The 13,112-nt window shown below is 47.3% G+C and overlaps 1 protein-coding gene across 1 annotated transcript in view; it reads right to left on the bottom strand.

The window, feature by feature from the left end:
* Nucleotides 1–12,496, bottom strand: part of LOC137802920 (transmembrane protein 164) — a 12,553-nt gene extending 57 nt beyond the window's left edge. The window contains exons 1-6 of the mRNA XM_068601112.1: nucleotides 11,671–12,496; nucleotides 5,184–5,233; nucleotides 3,060–3,126; nucleotides 2,721–2,799; nucleotides 2,066–2,166; nucleotides 1–1,425 (exon numbers count right to left, since the gene is read on the bottom strand). The exon at nucleotides 1–1,425 is cut by the window's left edge and continues 57 nt beyond it. Of these exons, the coding sequence (XP_068457213.1) occupies nucleotides 1,219–1,425; nucleotides 2,066–2,166; nucleotides 2,721–2,799; nucleotides 3,060–3,126; nucleotides 5,184–5,233; nucleotides 11,671–12,111 (945 nt within the window). The 5' untranslated portion in view covers nucleotides 12,112–12,496 and the 3' untranslated portion in view covers nucleotides 1–1,218. The remainder of the gene's footprint in view (nucleotides 1,426–2,065; nucleotides 2,167–2,720; nucleotides 2,800–3,059; nucleotides 3,127–5,183; nucleotides 5,234–11,670) is intronic.
* Between the last annotated feature and the right edge of the window lie 616 nt (nucleotides 12,497–13,112).

Below are 13,112 nucleotides of genomic sequence, written 5' to 3'. Positions count from 1 at the left end.
ATACAAAAGTTTGTCTAATCCCTTTTTTCCCCCGTTTACAGTGAAATACAGTATATGCTACAGTAATACACACACACACACACCCAACACACTTGAAATGATATATATCATGACCTAAATATTCAAATTGCCGATGCTGGTTAATACTTCCTTTCGAGTGGGTCGTCCATCAGCGACCCCAAAGTGACCTCATGCAGATCATCCGATGCGTTCTTGAGTTATTTTTGGATACTAAACTGAGCCGTGACGCAGGCGCAGCGGTGGATTGAATTCAGGATAACTTGTAGGATCAAGCAACAAATTCAAGTCAAGCCCAGATACATATTTTGCCAAGATCGTCTCCGTCTTGGCAAACGTCACATTCATCCCAACGACTGAAGTTTATACCCAACTAAATATGGTCCAATATTGTAGCGGAATCACACACGAAGACACCAGTTCCCTTGGCAGAGTTAAAAAAGAAAAATAAAGAGAAGTACACCCCAGTGTAGATCCATGGATCCTCATTCGTCACTCAGCACGTGCACTACATCCTCGTGTCCCCTGATTATCTCAACTGGAATGATCTGAACGGGCCGGAGACAGAAACGCACAGAGGCCGCTAGAAAACTGCTCTGTACATGTGCGAGGTCAAAGGGGAACGCCACAAACGACTTTGTGTTTTCAGTCATGACGACAACGTCATACACGACAAATAAAAAACTGGGACTATAAAACAGGCAATAACTTTTACAACAGCTCCACATTCAAAATTTGTTTCAAAACACACTTGAGACAAAAATGGCAGCTTTACCCACGAACTTATGACGGAGTGCAACGAGTAGGAACAGAACTAAAGTGTAACGACTCCGTCCTCAGAACTCTACATTTACAAAAAGGCAGCTTGATAAGTCTCCCCCAAAATGACTTAACTTGTTTCTTTAAATTGTATACCAAAAAAATAAAAAAGAAGGAAAAAGAAGAGGCTAAATCCGCCCAACTCCACAACACTAACTACCAGCCTTAAAACGCCGCCCTCGTGTTTGTGCATGCACGATGAATGCAAGCCAAATAATGACACATGGATTCACTGGCCCCTCAAACGCTCACTTCTTTCAGGAAAACAGATGGTGAGCCTAAAAGGATGCATTAAAACGCTGTTTATAAAAGAACAGAACAAGTTCTCCACGAGAGGCATTGAGGATGAAAGGCCGTGTCTGTGTGCGTCCTCGCGGACGTTCAGTCCATTCTCTTGCTGCGCAGCCGCAGCGCGTCCAGCAGCGAGCGGCACGCCGGGCCCGAGTGCCGCGACAGCAGCGTGAGGACCTTCCCGTGGACGAGGGTCAGCAGGGTCTGGTGGCCCGTGGCCCACACCCGGTACCAGGGCCCGTAGAAGGGGTCGGACACGGCCGGGCACAGCATGTTGTTCAGGTTGACCTCCGTCGCCTGCAAGGGGGCGGAGACGCACGGCTTGAGGAAGACGAGACTTAATGTGACGCCCAAGGAAACGGGAATAATACCAACGGGATGGATAATGAGGTTAAGACGATAATGAGGTTCCGGGATGGTGATTATCACTGATGTCTGCTCCAACTATCATGACATTTAGTTCAGGTCAACACATGGTCATGATACTTGTTTATTAATCTGTTTCCCTCTCTTGTCATCTTTCCTGTTGTATTGACGCTTCTGTTATTTGTCTTTACCATGTAAAGTGCCTCCAGTATCTTTTAAAGCGCTATACAAATAAAATGTATTATTATCTTGTCTGTTTCTCCTTGTATACAAAGGTATGAATGAGAATAGTCTGTTTAAATAAAGTCTGATATGACTATGAAAGCATGTGCATGAGTATGTTTGTATATGTCTGTAAGCATGTGTGTGCATAAACAATATTGATTTACGTTAATATTGTCAGATGGGTGTGTAATAATATCGGCTTCTCATACTGAGCTCAAACTGAAGCCCAACTATTATTATATTTCAATGTGTTGAACACAGAAATGATGCAATGATCGTTTCTTGCTCCTCGTGTGCTTTGCACGGTGAAGTACCACGAAGCGGCCAGCAGAGGGCTCAATCTTACCAGGCCGAGGACCTGCAGGAAGAGGAAGTGGTAGAGGAACAGCAGGCCGGTGGAGAGCAGCGCCCACCACATGTCCCCCAGAGGCTCGGGCTTGTACACACCTGCAGAGACAAGCGGGCCATGAAGCACAGGAAGCATGAAACCTTCACTTCCCTGTTCTGTTTCCACAGCAGGTGGAACAACCTGCATCCGCACGCCGCAACAGGATGTGGAGTCAAACCGGCTTTTCCTGTTTCCTCACTGCTCATTGGCTAAGAGCACGAGCTGAGACAGTTAGTGTGCACTGATGAAGTGAGCTCCACTAGAGTAATGAGTGTGATGACGGTGCAGCACCCTCAGTCAAGCTTCTACCGATTAAATGTACTTTTTTTGTGGAAAGCTCCAAACCCTGTGGGTTGACCTGCTTCTGGAGCCTCGTCTGCCTTTATGTGTTGTGATTCGTCTTGTTTACAGGTACGTTTACTGTTTCCTCATGCACCTGGCGGCCGTGCAGCATAATGTCTGTGTTGCAGCGTTTGAGCCACTGCGTGACTCTGAGGGCCCTGAATACCAGCACAAAGCACAAAGCACAAAGAAAAGGGAACCTGTGTGGTGTCGGTTGGCAAGTGAACCGTATTTCCTCCTGGGAGTCAATGTGGGAGAGAGCGACACCTACCTCCTTTCCTGAAAAGGTAAAGCGGCACCAGGTACAGCATGGAGTGCTGGATGTAGTAGATCTCCTTCTCAAACGGAAGCTGAGGAGAGAACAAACTATTTAGACATGAAGCCGACGCGTCTTTCCTTCTGCTGAATGTGTGTTGCTCGTGCGCCGCCTGCAGCATCTGCTGCTCGCCTGCAGCTGTGAGTGAGAGACGGTCATCTGACTCCCTCACATCTCCTTCACACACAAACTAATCAATCGTTACCAAACTCCTACTTTCTGACACGTCGAGTCTCTTCTGTCCTCGACCAGACGCCAGATGAGAGCAGAGGACTTCCAGTCCTGTTTACTTACCAGTCTAGTGTTGACTACTGGGAACATCAAAGCCAGTAACGCACCGTTCAGCATATGGACCTGCAGCCTGTAAACACACAGGGGGACGGACAAAAAGAATTAAAGTCTCCGATAAACCTCACGTGCTCCAACGAATATGCCCCAGGAACCAGTTTAACAACATTTTCCACTGCGCACACATCAGAGCGTCATGGACAAGTTAGTGTGAAACAGAGCTGATGGAGGCGGGGAGGTGGAGGAGAGGGAGGGGGGGGGTTAACGCTCCGTGTTGCTGAAAGCCAATCAGAGTGCTCCCTGATGCCGTTAGCAGCAGCTGCCTCTCATTCTTTGGCAGCGCCCGGTCCTGATGGGAGGCTTGACTGAGAGGTGTGTGTGTGTGTGTGTGTGTGTGTGTGTGTGTGTGTGTGTGTGTGTGTGTGTGTCTGTGTGTGTGTGTGTGTGTGCAGCATGTCGTAGAGGCGCATGGTGTGGTTGGCCTCTGCTCATTTCTTTTAACCCTCCATTATTCCAAAGAGCCGGCAGCATCACCTGCCTCCACCTGCTGGGCGGCTCTGTGTCATCGCAGCAGCTGTTGTGACAGCGAGGTCACCGCAGAGCGGCGGCGCCGTCCGGCTGTCCGCTCCAGCGAGCCGGCCGTCGCTCTCGGGGCCTTCGGACCTTTCAGGGAAGACGAGCCGCTCCGTTCACCAGGACTACTGATCATGAAGCACCTCGTGTTTTAAAGTCCATGAAGAGACGCTGGGTGGTTCTAGTGTCGTCAGCTGCAGCTCACGGGCAGATGGGTTGCCGGTTGGATCCTGGTCTCTCATTGTTCTCATGTTGAAGTGTCCTTGAGCAAGACCCTGAACCCTCAGTTGCTCCCGGTCGCCTCACAGCAGCTCACTGCTCCTTCATCACCAGGAAGAGTTCAAATGCTCAGCAGACATTTCCCCTGTGGGACTAATGAGGGATTTCAAATGAAAAATGCAATAAATATGATGTGCTACAATATGCAACGATCTTGACCACGACATTAATTACTACACCACAATTACTTTTGTAATTGTGTGCAAATGTCGTCAATATTCACCTCAGATATGAGTCACAGTCCACCGTGCACGTCTGTACCAACGCCTCCATCGCTACGCCGCCGCCACGCGCTACTGATGCAGTGTATTGATAATGTGTATGCAGCCGGTATCGATGCCGCACATCACTAACATGTTATGTGCTGCATGTTTGTGCTCACACAAAAGACAGAGGAGGCAACAATTCGCGAAACCCACAAATGTTTCATCCTCTGAAAGTTTTGACAGTCGTCACTTTTACACTTTTACAGACGTCGTCGCTGCTTCAGGGTCAAAGCTCATGGTATTGTGTCTGTGCGTCGCCGCCGGAGGTATTTCCATGATGTAAATATTAAACCAGTGTGTGGTCGCACCAGTTGCTCCTGTATTAAATCACACTCGCTGTTGCTACGGCAACCACAGTTGTTCATGTTTCTTTCATTCATGTTTCTGCTTCAACGACGATGCACTTTGCACTTCTCTTCTCCAGGTGCAGATAAAATGTCATGTTTGCACAAAATACAAGTAAACAGCGAGCACGCCGGCCTCCTCATGGGACACGCCCGCTGACACCGCGTCCTGTAAAACCTCCGGAGCAGCAACATCTCCACCTGATGGGGGAAGATCCTGTGTTGACATGGACGTACTTCAGCACTTTGTTCTCCACAGACCAGCCTGGTTGGATGTCGCTGCGTGGAGCTGCTCTGCAGCGGCTTCGTGGTCTCTTCAGGTGAAGCTGCAGCTGCTCGCCGTGAGCCAGCGCAACACAACGTGACCCAGCTTGTGTTCAGAGTAAATCCGACTGTGTGTTCCCACTGGCAAAAACACACTCGTTGCTCATGAATAATTAACTTCCCGGGCGAGAGCGGTTGTGCAGAGCAGGAGACCATAAACCCCGATGAGGCCGTTACAATAAAACACTGATTACAATCAACGGCCGCAGCGTCCGGGTGGAGTCTGAGTCCGTCTGCTCAACACTCGTTTTACATTCAGACGACTGGGAGTCATTCACACCGAGCACATCTACACTGACTTAACACATCACATCAAAGCAAGCGCCAGCGGGGAATATACTCACCGAAACACAACCATGGCTGTTTTACAGGGCGGGCAGGCCAGCAGGAAGATCTGCAGAGCAAAGCACAGAGAGAGAGGAGCCACATTATCACATTAAACTCACAGTCATTGAGGAACAGCTTGAACGCTGAAAAGAGAAAAGAGCTTCCAGCGGTCGCTGCTGTAAGTAAAGAAAATGAACAAATTGCTTTAACAACTTTGCATTAACATAATAAGAGCAGGAGGCTTGAACACGGCGCCCTGCTGGCTGTGCAGCGCGTCCAGCATCCAATGAGGACGGGACAGGAAGTTGGTCAAACTGAATGCATTAAAATAACCAGATGAAGCAGTGAACTTGTTATAAATACAAGAGGTTTTGCTGCAGGTTCTGGGAGCATCATTTAATACACGGATAAGTACCTCGTACTCCAACAAGGCAAACAGTCTTTAATGTATTCAGGGCCTGATTTGAATTCGTCTACAAGTCATTGCTGGTGTGAATAATCACTTTCTGACAGACGGACGCGTTGACTTCTGGACCGACGCTTTGGCTCCGCCCACTCCCACCGAGCCCGCCGGCATCGGGAACGAGCCGAGGCCTCGAAGTCGTTTTTATTATCAATTTTGTGCAATGTGCAGTGCAAACTTACAGAAGATCGAAAGTACGTTTCTCTTCTGTCCAACATATAGTGAAATTGTGCAAATAATAATAATGATAATAATAATAATAATAAATAATAAAGTGCGGTCCGGCTCTGGGAACTTCATGAGAACGACTAACGGATTCAAACCGCGTGACGGCTGCTGATTCAACATTTTTGATGAATTTAAAAACAAAGGTTGGTTTATTCTTCCTCCGTCTCCTCTTCCCAGAACATTCGCACCAACATGTGGGATCGTCATCCCGGTTGTAATCTCATGGACGCTCAGCGGCGGTGCTGTTGGGGCCTGCGGGAAACCGCACACATGGATTGGTTGGAAACTCCATCTGACACAAGAAAGAGTTGTTCTGCCCGAGAGCCGAGAGGCCGCGAACAGAATTACCAGAAAGCAATTTGGTTGAGAGGTGTTGTACAAGCAGCCAGTGGCCGGGATCATACGTTTGGGTGATTGATCTGCAGCCTCTCAACTCAAAGTCACCTGCACGGGGAACTGAGGTGCAACTGCTTATAAGACACACACACACTAACACACACACGCACACACACGCACGCACGCACGCACGCACGCACGCACGCACGCACGCACACACACAGAGGCTGCAGGATTCATGAAGTGAATAATGCGCCACTTAAAAATACAAGTCAACATCTTCCAGAGGTGAAGCTCTTGTTCCTCCTGTCTGCACGTCTTTAATGACTCTACATCGTGAGAACACATGACCAGCCGTGATGTTGCTGAAGTGTTCATACTCGTTCAGAGGAGTGACGAGACAACAAGACTTTAATATAGTCTTTATGAATAAGTCGGGTTTGCCAAAGCTGACAGGTGTGCATCCTGGTCCCTGCACATCCCAAAGAGGACGGTTGTTGTCGCCCACCATTGTTTACCGTGTGTGTGTGTGTGTGTGTGTGTGTGTGTGTGTGTGTGTGTGTGTGTGTGTGTGTGTGTGTGTGTGTGTGTAAAAGACTGTTCCCATGTCTCGTGTCATCAAACCAGTTACAAACTGCCCCATACATGGAACCGCAAATAAAAAGCATGTTAGAAAGAGTTATGAAAATCATGTTATGAAATCAAAAATGTGTAAAAAATATAAATAATCAATTTATGAAGTAATTTAATTAAAACAAATGTAGTTTTTATTCCTATGAGTCAGGATTTTGCTCATCATTGTGGAAGAAACACCGTTTAAAATAAACGTATCACAACATCTAAAGCCTGAGAAGTGGAGCAGTGTGTGTGTGTGTGTGTGTGTGTGTGTGTGTGTGTGTCAGTTGCAAAGTGCAGACAATAAACAAAAGAGAACAGAGGAGGAACTAATGTGCCACGTAACCAGAGGAGAGACTGCAGAGAGCCGAGTCCTGAAGCCCAGCAGCCACCAAGGAGCCGACACGCTGCTTCCTGTTAACGCACAACGTGTCACACACTGTGCTTTATAACAACACACTGTGCTTTATAACAACACACTGTGCTTTATAACAACACACTGTGCTTTATAACAACACACTGTGCTTTATAACAACACACTGTGCTTTATAACAACACACTGTGCTTTATAACAACACACTGTGCTTTATAACACACTGTGCTTTATAACACACTGTGCTTTATAACACACTGTGCTTTATAACAACACACTGCTTTATAACAACACACTGCTTTATAACAACACACTGCTTTATAACAACACACTGTGCTTTATAACAACACACTGTGCTTTATAACAACACACTGTGTAGTATAACACACTGCTTTATAACAACACACTGCTTTATAACAACAGGAACCAACACCTTTTATTAGATTCTCTTTTTTTTAAACTACAGTATTGAGATAAGTTTCTTTCTCTTTTTCATGATGTCATATTTAATCGTGTGGCCGTTTCATGCCAACTTTAACTTTGTTCAGATAAATCTACACACATGAAGCAGCTGTTAGCTGACAGGAAGCAGCAGCGAGTTAGCGGATCACTTCCATGTTGTTGCTGCTCTGCTAACAGGTCAGAATGGCTCAGCTGCTAGCGGTTAGTAGCTGCAGCGCACGCCGCAGCGCACGCCACAACGCAACCGCAACGCCACCGCAACGCCACCGCAACGCCACCGCAACGCCACCACAACGCCACCACCAGGCCTCTGTCCTCTGCTGCTGCAGGTCGACCTCCATGCTTTCCTCCTGCCTTCATCACTTCAGATACTTTTAATATAAACATTACTTGAGATTTATGCAACACGTCCAACACATTCTGCTCACGGGAAGCTGCACGCTCCCGTTGCACGAGAACACAGTTCTTGGTTGCGAGTACAACACTTTACATGTACTTTGTGTATGACGGTAATACAACGCTGTGACATGATCTCCAGTGCAGTTTCCCCGTAAGCTGCAAACTGGATGTCAGGTAATTACTGAGCGCGTTGTTTCTGTCAATAGGAAGACTCGTCAGGCTGGTGGTGTGTGTTGGTCCACACTGCAGTCACAGTAACCCGTCACTGGCTTCACCAGCCTGCACGCGGTGGGGCAAAGTGTGTGCTTCAGTTCTTCAGCCAACGCTTCCTGTTGTGTGTTTTAAAATCACGTCACGCCAAACGCAGACAGTCTGCTCCTTCTGAACACGCCTCACTCTTTAAACCAGCAACAAAAACAGGTTTAAAATGACAAGAAACTCAACGTTGTGGCTTTGTAGGTAATCATGTGTTAATCAGAAAATGTGACTTGCCCCAAAGTTGTTCTTAACTTTTTTATCACTCATTTTATTATCCTGTTTTTTGATGCTGGTCAGCACTTTGAATGTGCAATTTAGTTATGAGGCTACTGAGAGTTGACGGGAAAGTGGCTTCTTGACATCTGTCAGGAGAAAATATATATATATATATATAAGACCATTTCATAGAACAACAACGTGTCCTGCAGTGAACTATTTTAAAGTAGTAGTAATTGTAAAATGATATGAAGTAAAGAAGAAGCAGATCAATGGCGTCCTTACAGATGGACAGAACTCATTACTGCTAAACACACTTCCTTCAACAAGTCTAATCAATAAGTAATGCAGCACAGTGCGATACGGCTGGTCCGGATGACTCCACCAGACAACACTGTGTTCTGCATGGTGTTGTGTCTGCAGCTGACACATGAGGCTATACATGAAGATGATGCTGATACTGGAACTGTGTGTGTGACACAGAGTGTGTGTTGCACACGGCTCGTGAGCTCTCAGAGCAGGAAGTCTGCCTGTGCATCGCTGCAGCGAGCTAACTCCACTAGCAGCACTCTGAACTCAGATCCAACCCTCTCTGCTGCTGCACCGCCAGCAGGGACGAGCTCTTTCTTTTCCTGGAGCCTGAAGCAGTATCATCATCGTCATCATCGTCATCATCATCATCAGCCTCCAATCTCTCATAGTTTATATGATCAGTCACACGGAGCTCTGGCAACAGGGGAAAGACGTTCCCTCGATGAGATGAGAGGAGCTCTGAGTCTGGTTTAAAGTGAAGTCCCAGCCAGCAGCAGAACCCTGTGAACCCCTCCACCTCCTCCACCTCCTCCACCTCCTCCACCATCACCGCTGTCGGGCGCTATTCGTGGCAGATTCAAACACTCAAGACTGTAGATTGAGATTATTGTTAGATTTTTCTTTTGTAGCATCTAAAATGTGATTTGTGGCACATGGTGATTGTAATTATGTTACATCACCACGTTACACTACTTTCATGCCACATCTTCAAACAGTGCTCTTAGTGTGTCGGCGTCCCGTTGCACAGCTCCTGTGCTCCACCAAAATAGTTTGCAGAGCGAGCCCGAAATATCTTGGCTCATCAGTCAAAACATAAGAGGAAAGTCTGTCTATTTTATGTCATGAAACCAGCACAAAGCAGCGCTGAGGCCCAGCGTGTCCATCGTCTGAGACTTTGATTGGTTTGTTTGCTGCTCCAGTTTCACGTGGAGGAAAAACACAACAGACATCGACGGCATCAAACGTGAGAGGCGACAACTCATCAGACACTGAACCGCCAACCCGAAGTGGCGGCGCTCTCCCTCCCTGAGCTGAGGGAAGCGTGCTCACCTGGTGTGTGTTTATATATATATATATATATATATATATATATATATATATATATATATATATATATATATATATATATATATATATATATATATATATATATATATATATATAAAATTCTCTGGGCAGCAGCGTTGACTAAAAGGTGTGATTCAATATTTCTATCTGTCGCAGCAGCACACTGTGGAGGTATTTAGTAATAATATGACAATACTGACAGTACTGAACGTGCAGAATGGAGGCGATGCTGATGAAGCGCTTCAGCAGTCGGCCGGCTCAGGAAACGCGTTGCATCCAAGTGGTTTTACGCTCAGCACTCGGCTGGAGCACAGGCCTTGATTGCTCAAGGACTGTGGCGACTTCAGATACAGAGGCACTCGACTCGGACTCCCCGGGCAACATGGGAACTTTACGAGAACAGAGTTTAGTTTGTTTAAGCCTCTGAAATGTTCACTCGCTCTGGACGCACTGCTCTCGTTTCTAGGCACATTGCTTTGCTGCACTTTGCAAAGAGCTCCAAGGAGACATGCACACCTGAGAGGTTTTAACTTTAGGAATACAAAATAATACTCCACCCATATACTGTTAACGCAGTGCTGTGGACCTGCTGGGTGGAGTCACATTTAAAATTATGAGTCAATAAAATATGAAATCCCTGTCCATGCCCTCATTGAGAAATCATCTGCAGGACAACTCACACACACCCTTCAATAAAGCCAGAACACACAACACACTTCATCCTCCACCTCTTCTCCCTGATAGTAAAAACAATCTCTGCTGCTCTTCCTCACAGATAAACTGAGTGGTAATCCCTGCAGAGCCGTCCCGTTGATAGATAACTCTTCCTTTCTGTCACCGTTTCTAAACTTGTATTTCCTCTTGGATGAGGGATCCACTGCGGGTTAACCTTGGGCCCCTGAAAGGCCATTTAGCGACCGACTGTCATTTCTTCATCACAACAAGTTAGTCATCAATGTCCACTGGCTCACACCCTACCTCCCCCAATGTGATGTCAAATAACCAGGAAGACGCATTACTATTACTTTGCTCTCCATAAGTCATGTGTAATGCGACATCTATTGATTGCAAACACAGTTGGCGGCGACCTGAGGGCCATGAAGGTCAGTCTGACCAAGGAGGCGAGGAGGAGGAAGGTACAGGTGTGGTGACTTCTCACGCAGCAGTGGAACAAGGGGAAACTTGTTCATTTCAACACAAACTGAACCTGCTTCCTGTGCAGTGACACAAAAAAGCCCGGGCACGAGCCAATCACACGAGGTTTCAAGTCTGATGATGCACGGCTCTGGTTGCATGGTTGCATGGTTGCATTCCTCAAGGAGCTGAACTCCAGAGACAAGTGGGGGTCTAGTTTTTACAGGCACACGTTTTTGTGTTTTTCCACCCTGTTTTATTGGAGTCATTACTAATGTACACCCCGTGTAAAAAAAAAAAAAGTGTTCACGCACAACTAGCCAGAAAAACAAACAACTGTTACTTCAGAGTTTAGTTTCCAAGTGCTGCCAGTAAAGAATGTGAAATTAAAGCATGTTGATGGGCATTTTCAGGAAGTAAAAGGCACTGATTGTAAAAAGGAAACCAGTGTTTCCTTCTACTCCAGATGAGTGATGTCAGCCCAACGAAGCACTATGAATCACTCTTTTTGGAAGACGAGATGAATACACGTAAAGCCATCGTCTTCGTACCCATTTCATTGGTGACACACACACACACACACACACACACACACACACGCACACACACACACACACACACACAGAGAGCTCATCCTTACCTGCACCATGGTCATGACATGGCAGGGGTTCAGCAGGTAGATCACAGTCTTGGTCGCGAATTTGAACCCAACCTCCATTCCAAAAGTCATGCAGAGGGCCACCAGCAGCAGATTCTTGCCCAGACTGTCCTCCTTGGCCCGGGAGCAGACCTTGCTCACCCCGCGCAGCTCCTTGGAGAGGTTGATCTTCCCGAGCGCCACGCAGACCTCCACCACGGACACCAGCACGATGACCAGGCTCTCGCTGAGGCGCTGCTGGGGCGCGAGGAAGGCGGCGCACTCGGGGCCCCCGTTGCCCTCGAACTTCGGGTCCACCCCGCCGTAGATCCAGTCCAACAGGCTGTAGACGTTATACCTGGACACATTCATCTTCTCGCGTTGGAAAAGATACGAACAAGATGGAATAAAAGACGTCACACCAACTTCTTCTTGGCGAAACATGAACTGCAAGATTTCCCTTTCGTGGCTCGTCTCGTGGTGGGGAGGCAGACATGTATATCCACCGCCTCGGCGTGCTTTAAGCTAGCTGGTGCACTAAACTACTGGCTCAACGGGCAGAGGAGGAACTTCTGCTAGCAGCGGGAGGCAGGGCTGAGGGCGACACTACCCGGGCTGCTGCTGGTACCGTTACCGTTACCGGCTCGTCTCCCGCGCCCCTCACACAGTCGCTAGCTAACCCTGTCGGTCAGATATACGCCGGCATCGTGGACACAGGCGGCGGCGCGGGCTACGTGCTGTCTCGGTCGGATCAGGCGGGACAGCGGCTCGCGGGAGGTTCAGTTAGCGTGCGTTAGCAACGGCGCTAGCTTAGCTACCGATCCCACCTTGCTCAACTGAAGCGCGGGTTTAGTCCTACCCCGAGTTCAGCCTCGCAGGTTTAACACACGTCAAATCCAGGAAATGAAATAGGGGGCAGGGTTTCTACCTCGCTGATCTACATCCCTGATTATTCGCTGAAGTAGATTTTGGTGAACACGTAAACAATTAAGATATTCACGTTAACTGTACAATGCAGTTTAATTAAAAAACACATTTGTAAACGTGAGTTTATTAGCAGTTGTGATATTTACAGCTGGTATTTACAACTTGTATCGTATGTTGAAATGCACCTGTATGATACCAAACTTTTTATTTATTTTTATTTAAGGGATTACCCCAACCGACATACAGTGTACTCTGCCTGCGAGACCAATCTGAGGGCAAATAAAAGAGCGCTCACGCAGGACTCCCAACACACGCGACGCTTCGGATGATGTGTTCATGAAATATCAGGAAACTTCTAATATTCTTCCGTCTGAGGAGCACATTGCGGTGAATGCAGAGGCGGTGATGTTTCTGTTCTGCACCTCCTTTGCTCCTCCATCTTAACGGCTCTTCAGCAGACTGAGTTTTCTTTAATCTCAACCGCGTTTGGGTAATGAGAAACAGCATCCTAGTCATTA

This window comes from Clinocottus analis, unplaced genomic scaffold, assembly GCF_023055335.1.
Source record: "Clinocottus analis isolate CAN_PGR_092001 unplaced genomic scaffold, fCliAna1.0.p SCAF_5, whole genome shotgun sequence".
NCBI classification, from domain to species: Eukaryota; Metazoa; Chordata; class Actinopteri; order Perciformes; family Cottidae; genus Clinocottus; species Clinocottus analis.
The sequence above is the reverse complement of the archived record's forward strand: the minus strand, read 5'-3'. Positions and strand labels throughout refer to the sequence as shown.